General features: G+C 44.2%; 2 protein-coding genes across 2 annotated transcripts; both read right to left on the bottom strand.

Moving 5' to 3' along the window:
- Positions 1 to 716: 716 nt before the first annotated feature.
- LOC146697611 (uncharacterized) lies at positions 717 to 1828 on the bottom strand. The gene is made up of 3 exons (XM_085474249.1): positions 1692 to 1828; positions 1477 to 1529; positions 717 to 1381 (listed from the first exon to the last, which is right to left on the bottom strand). Exons 1-3 carry the CDS (start codon positions 1826 to 1828, stop codon positions 717 to 719), a joined length of 855 nt encoding a protein of 284 aa, XP_085330375.1.
- A 2374-nt stretch (positions 1829 to 4202) lies between these two features.
- LOC146697610 (uncharacterized) lies at positions 4203 to 6213 on the bottom strand. Its single transcript, XM_085474220.1, has 4 exons — positions 6197 to 6213; positions 6059 to 6111; positions 4371 to 5979; positions 4203 to 4259 (listed from the first exon to the last, which is right to left on the bottom strand). Exons 1-3 carry the CDS (start codon positions 6211 to 6213, stop codon positions 4379 to 4381), a joined length of 1671 nt encoding a protein of 556 aa, XP_085330346.1. The 3' UTR covers positions 4203 to 4259; positions 4371 to 4378.
- Between the last annotated feature and the right edge of the window lie 329 nt (positions 6214 to 6542).

The raw sequence follows: 6542 nt of genomic DNA, 5'->3' as shown, positions 1-6542 counted from the left end.
AAAATAAAGGGTTAACGAGTAAAGTTTTTACAACAAACAAAGAATTATATATTTCAGTAAAGTGATTAAAGTCTGTAAGGATTTTAATTGATGCGCAAGTCATTTTTGGCAGTGCAGAAGTCATTTTAAATATTGCACAATTTGAGGTATTTTACAGAAGAGGAGAAACAAATTATACAGTAAGTAATTTCAAGTACAGCATGATTTTGAACATTCATTCTGCTCATCAACATAATGAATATTAAATGCAGATGTAAAAAAGGCACGATACCCAAAATAAAATATGCTAAGCAGTGCTCCATCCCAACATAGAGCAACCCCACCCAATACCACACTCTCCATCTTCCTTCACTGTATGGAGTCAAGACAGTCATCCTACTTGAGCAGATACACGTGTCTGTAGTAGGTGCAAGCTTGTAAAGTACATCAGCAGTTTGGCCTCTGAGACAAGACTTCAGCACAGCATGTGCATAAGTTCTCAATTCCAGGACTGAACTATAGAGATTTGCTTCACAGCAAGAAACAAATAGAAGTTTTTTATTACTATTTTTACAAAGATCATTTTAATTGGGTCCAAGTAGTTAAAGATGCATTTTCTGACATATCTGAAATGAGAAAGATAATTTAGGGTGTCGATCTTATGTTAAAAGCACAACAGTAGATTAGAAAGTAAATGCCATTCTTACCTTGAGCATCCTCATGTGTGCTAATTAAGCCTATTTCCAAGCTTGATGGTTGTCTATGGGAAAAGCCCTGCCCCTAGGATAAGGCCACGTTCTGCTTTGAGGCTGAGTCTGAAGGATATCCTGGGAGCCCTGCCTCTGGGTCTCAATCTGAAGCCTGCGCTGAGAGCCCTGCCTCTGGGTACGTGTCGGAAACCTGTGCTGGGAATTCTGTACTTGCCTCCAAGTCTGAGGCTTTCTCTGTGTGCCCTGACTTTGAGGCAGAGTACTGCTTTGGAAGGCCTGATCCTGTAATCCAACCTGGTATTGGTGGGCAGGAACCAGGGACCGAGGCCAAACCTGATACCTGGAAGCCTGGGACGGCAACGAAGCCTGGTAGTTGGGAACCCGGTGTTGTGACCTAGGCTTGTAGTTGGGAATCTGGTAATGTGACCAAGGCCTATAGTTGGGAATCTGGTAATGTGACCAAGGTTTATAGCTGGGCATCTGATAATTTGACCGAGGCTTATAGGTGGGAACCTCAGAACGCAACCAGGACTGGTAATTGGGAATCTGGGAATCTGACCAGGACTGATAATTAGGAATCTGGAAATGTGACCAGGGCCGGTAGTTGGGAAGCTGGAGCTGAAGGTTGGACTGGTAACCTGAGGCCTGCTGAGGTTTTACCACATCTGCAGTTTCAGAGTCAGGATACAAAGCTGAAAACAGAAAATTTCAGATCGACGCCACAAGTGAAATAGTTCTTTTGTCATTTTCTACTTAAGCTGTAGTTTGAGTCAACATGTTGTCTTACATTTTACATTTGCTTGAAGCTCCCCCACACAGAGTAGCCATGGCAGCACCGCACTAGAAAAGAATACAGGTTTAAGTAACCCTGTGTCACTTCAAATGGACATAGCCATTGTATGGGGGCACAAAATAGTACCATAATAGTCTCATAGCTTCAATCAGTGACCTAAATGCATGCAGAAAGGCAGCTAGACCCAAAAAAAACAAAAAAAAATCTGCTTTCCTCCTTCGGTGGTGCAGTTGTAGGAGCGGTCCAGTGCACATAATTTATCTTCTTTTGACAGCCAGTCAAAGTTCTTGCCCTCCATCTGATTGACTGGAAACAGGTGGATTGATTGCACCTGGACCAGATTCATCATGATTCACAGGTGTTGTGGGACTTTGTTGTGAAACACTTTGAACAATATCAAAGCCACAATCTTATTTCAAAATTGCCATAAAGCAAACGACACATTCTGGTTACCATCTGGTAGCTTTGCATTTATTGTTTGAGTTATTCTACAATTAAATGCTTAGTGGTCACTATGCCAACCAGTTTGATTCACAGAATGGTTGTCTAAAGATCTGTGTTTGAAATTAATGGAGACAAGATTAAAATGAGTTTTATTATTGTTAGGTAACAATAACGCATCACTACTGCCAATGCAATTACTAGACTCAGAGTCAAAGCAATATTGCATGTAAAGAAGCTAATTAAAAAAACAAATGTACAAAAATTAAACAAAACAAAAAAAATTAATAAGAAATCAACTAAAGAAGATTGGCTTACTAAATGTATTATGCTGTTAAATGATAGGATCTGGTGACACATGGCCTAAACTAGACCAAATACAATTAACTGCGCAGATGTTCGGGGAGTTCTTTGGACACTGGACTTCATAGTGTAGCATGTAAATTGCATGATTTAACACTAACATAACCAGTTGTGCTTGTAGTGACTATTGAAACAGAAACCCCTCTGGAGACTGGCGGTCTTTATTCAATGCAGTTAAGTTTTATTTATATAGCACCAAATCCCAGCAACGGGCACCTCAAGATTAAAAATACTACAGAGGAATAACACCAATGTTCAGACAACCACCTATGAGCAAGCACTTGGTGACAGTGGGAAGGAAAAACTCCCTTTTAACAGGAAGAAACCTTCAGCAGAACCAGGCTCAGGGAGGGGCGGGGCCATCTGCCACAGCTGAAGGGAGGCAGGACAAAACAATCACTAGGCTCGCCTCTTCAGCCCTCTGGCCTTTCTTGCAGGATCAACCTTTTGCTGCAGTGACTCAAGCTGCATTCACAGCTGACTTTTTGGTGGCTTAATGTCAGTTTTCAACTGTATTTTTTTAACCTTTTAATTTACATACATACATACACACACACACACACACATATATATATATATATATATACACACACACACACACGTCTGAGCATTAGTGTGACCGGAAATTATATAACTTTTAAGCTGCAGCTGTCATTACGTGTTACTTTGTTGTTACTTTAAAACCTTAAAATGTGACTGTCATTTTAAACAGGAGATATAGAAGAATTTTAACTCATTCTAATATATCATTATAGCACAAGTTATACTTCTGAGACAGCGTAAAGTCATTTCAGTTAAAAGCAACTTTCTAGAAAGCAGTTCCTTAAAGAATCTATCCTGACATTTGCCATTTAAGGGAAACTGGTTTTATAGTTTAAAAAAAAAAAACTATTAAAATGTTCTAGTCCCAGCAGTATTTGTCTTTTAGTCCCAACATGTCCATGACAGTCTCAAGTTTCATGTCAGATGGTGCCACCTAATGGCAGAACATAAGCATGGACGTGTAGGAACACTGTATGCTGGATAGGAAACAGTTGATAGATTAAATGTGCTGTGAAGTTCAAAAACATGGAATGCCTCTGCTAAGGACTTGGAGGGATTGCCAAACAAAATGGAATTAGTCACAGGCCTGCAGTCTCCACATCTCAAAGCAATTTAACAAGATCCACCAAAACCACAATTTGGACAAACAGCATTTCATCAGTCAAGGGAATTATCAGAGACATGCACATTTTCAAAGCTTATAATGAACAATCTTATTTCTACCACCTATGTTCTATCCATACCTCCTGGAGGATACTTAACTGATAAAGAGATGAATTTGGTCGCTTTGCTGGTTGTTGAAAAGGAACATGGGAGTTAAGCATTGCGAGTGCACTGCATGCAGCAGTTTTCCATGAAGGCCTGTGCACATCAAAAATCTGACTTTATCTAGTAACCAGACTGAATACTGCTCTGAATCAGTTGGATTTTCTCTTTTAAGTTAAAAGCAATCTGGAAATAAAAGGTGCAAAAAAGTATTCAAGATTTCATACGTTTTCAGTTACATGCTGAAAAAAAAAATGTAAACTTTGGCTCTATATGCAGAACCAATGTTAAAGTCTCTATTTTGTTTAAGTTCTGTACAGTAGGGTTCTTTGCCTGGGTCCCCCCACCCTTTAAAAAAAAAAAAAAAAGAAAAAAAGTTCCAGTTGAACTGGGTCACCAGCAAAATGAAGAGCAGGTCATTACGCATCACCTGTGCTTTCAGAGCAGATCTTCTTTGCCTGCCATAGTGCTGCACATGAATGGCTTCAGTTTGAGCTAAAAATTTGAAACATGCACCACCTGCTCTCACAACTGTGAGATATTACTATAAAGTATAAATAAGCTAGCCCACACACAGACTCATCTAGAAAGATTTATTTACATTTCCCCTAAAGATCAGTTTAATTGTATCCATGCAGTTAATGATCCATCTTCTGATGTTGGCCCTGGAATGAGAAAGATAATTAGTGATGTTGAGCTTATGCAGGTTCTAAAGGGAAAGAGGAAAAAAAACAAAAAACGACAAAGTAAACACCAACTAGTTTTATGGAGTATACCTCTTCGGTTAAGCCCCTTGCAGAATCTGGTGGTTTGTGCCAGTTGCCCTGACCCAAGGCTGAAGATGAGGTCTGTGCTGGTAACGCATCATCCGAGGACGCATTTGATAGCTGCGTGCCTGTATTGGGATTTGAGTCTGATAGTAAGAATGGGCATGTGGATATGCTGGATAACTATGAGGCTGTGTCTTGGCCTGAGCATGATGACTGCGAGGCTTTAAGTGGCCCCGCGACTGAGAACTGCTAGCATGCAGCTGGTCTTGGGGCTGAGCCGGAGAACTACGAGGTTGTGGCAGTGAGTCAGCCTGATAGCCTTCAGGCTGAGAGCTGAGAGACTGCAGCTGGGTCTGGGCCTTGGGATGGCCCTGGCCCTGAAAGCTGCGAGGCCGCAGCTGGGTCTGGATTTGGGCCCGAGGATGGGCATGGCCCTGAAAGCTGCTGGGCTGCATTTGGGACTTCAGCTGGGCATGGGGATGGCCCTGATTGCTGCGAGGCTGTGGCTGGGTCAGCAGCTGGGTCTCAGGATGGACTTCATGGCTACGAAGCTGGGTCTGGGGACGGACCTGGGGATGGCCCTGGGGATGGCCGTGAAAGGTACGAACCTGTGGCTGCGTCTGTACCTGGAGATGGCCCTGAAAGCTGCGAGGCTGTGGCTGCGTCTGTACCTGGAGATGGCCCTGAAAGCTGCGAGGCTGTGGCTGCGCCTGGGGATAAGCCTGGCCTTGAAAGCTGCGGGGCTGCAGCTGGTTCTGGGCCTGGCTCTGAAAGCTATGGGGCTGTGGCTGGTGGGCATAGCCCTGAAAGCTGCGAGGCTGTGGCTGGGTCTGGCGCTGTGGCTGGGTCTTGGGATGGCCTTGATGGCTATGAGGCTGTGTCTGGATCTGGGAACTACCCTGAAAGCTGCGAGGCTGTGGCTGGGTCTGTACCTGGGGATGGCCCTGAAAGCTACGAGGCTGAAGCTGTGACTTCAGCTGAGCCTGGGGATAGCCACGATAGATGCGAGGCTGTGGCTGGTAGGAATAGCCATGAAAGCTGTGAGGCTGCAACTGGTTCTGGGGATGACCCTCAAGCTGGAATTGGGGACGGCCCTGAGGATGACCCTGAAAGTTGCGAGGCTGCAGCTGAGTCTGTGGTTGGCCCTGAAAGGTACGAGGCTGAGGCTGCATCTGGGTCTTGGGATGGCCCTCAATCCTGCGAGGCTGTGGTTGGATTTGGGCACGATTCTGAAAGCTCCGAGGCTGGGTGTGGGGACGGACCTGGGGGGGACCCTGGATCTCAGGATGGCCTTGACTGCGAATCTGCAGCTGAGGATAGGCCTCAGCCCAGTAACTATGAACCTGTGGCTGAGATTGATAGTTGCGAGCCTGCACCAGGGGCTGTGACAGGGGCTGGACTTGTGGTTGAGAACCATGAGCTTGCAGCAATGGCTGGGGGAGGTAGCTGCGAGACTGGGGTTGGACCTTGGGCTGAGAGCTAGGAGCCAGAGAGCTCCGAGGCTGAGGCTGGGCCTGGTCCTGGCGCAGAGGGTGGAACCAGTGTGGCAACTGATGAAGCTGGTCACCCGAGACCTGCTTACTGGCATCAAGATTTCCAAAGCCAAGATAGGAAGCTGAAAAGAGATGAAATTTAATAGTGAATAACCATGTTTGTCATACTTAACTCAAATTCTAGCTTCACATGAGACTTACGTTTCATACTTGCTTGAAGCTCCCCAACAAGAAGTACCCATGGCAGCAACACACTAAAACAAAAACATATTTGAACAAACTATTGTGATCACATCAAATAAAATCATAAATCTCAGGAAAAGAATTATTTGAGATTACCAAAATATAAAGCTCATTGCTTCAAGCAGAAATAATATCAGGTATAAACTTGAGAAGCCCCAATCTAGCGTCTGTTAACCCAGCACAAAACAACTACAACTCTGCTTCCCTCCTTCTGCAGCACAGTATCAGGTAGGGTCAAGGCACCCAATTTATCTTCTCTTGACAGCCAATCAAAGTTCTCGGTTCCAAAGCAACTGACAGGAAACAGACAGATTGCTTGCACCTGATGCAGATTCACTATGATACACAGGTGTTCAGAAGAGAAGAGACTTCTTTCTGAACCAGTCAATTGCTTAGTGATGCCAGTGTGTGGTGCTGAAGACGGACAAACTTTAACTTTCCA

This window comes from Copadichromis virginalis, linkage group LG12 (assembly GCF_057382275.1).
Source record: "Copadichromis virginalis isolate Kocher_CV1m ecotype Utaka linkage group LG12, C_Virginalis_male_GT1.1, whole genome shotgun sequence".
Classification (NCBI taxonomy): Eukaryota; Metazoa; Chordata; class Actinopteri; order Cichliformes; family Cichlidae; genus Copadichromis; species Copadichromis virginalis.
This window is presented reverse-complemented; position numbering and strand designations above follow the sequence as displayed.

Excerpts from the sequence above, each read along its gene's own strand:
- LOC146697611 (XM_085474249.1), bottom strand. The coding sequence starts at position 1,828 with ATGAATCTGGTCCAGGTGCAATCAATCCACCTGTTTCCAGTCAATCAG. Across the intron at positions 1,530-1,691 it reads TGCACCACCGAAGGAGGAAA|TGCGGTGCTGCCATGGCTAC; the intron begins GCAGATTTTTTT and ends ATTCTTTTCTAG. Across the intron at positions 1,382-1,476 it reads GCTTCAAGCAAATGTAAAAT|CTTTGTATCCTGACTCTGAA; the intron begins GTAAGACAACAT and ends TTCTGTTTTCAG.
- LOC146697610 (XM_085474220.1), bottom strand. Across the intron at positions 5,980-6,058 it reads GCTTCAAGCAAGTATGAAAC|CTTCCTATCTTGGCTTTGGA; the intron begins GTAAGTCTCATG and ends ATCTCTTTTCAG.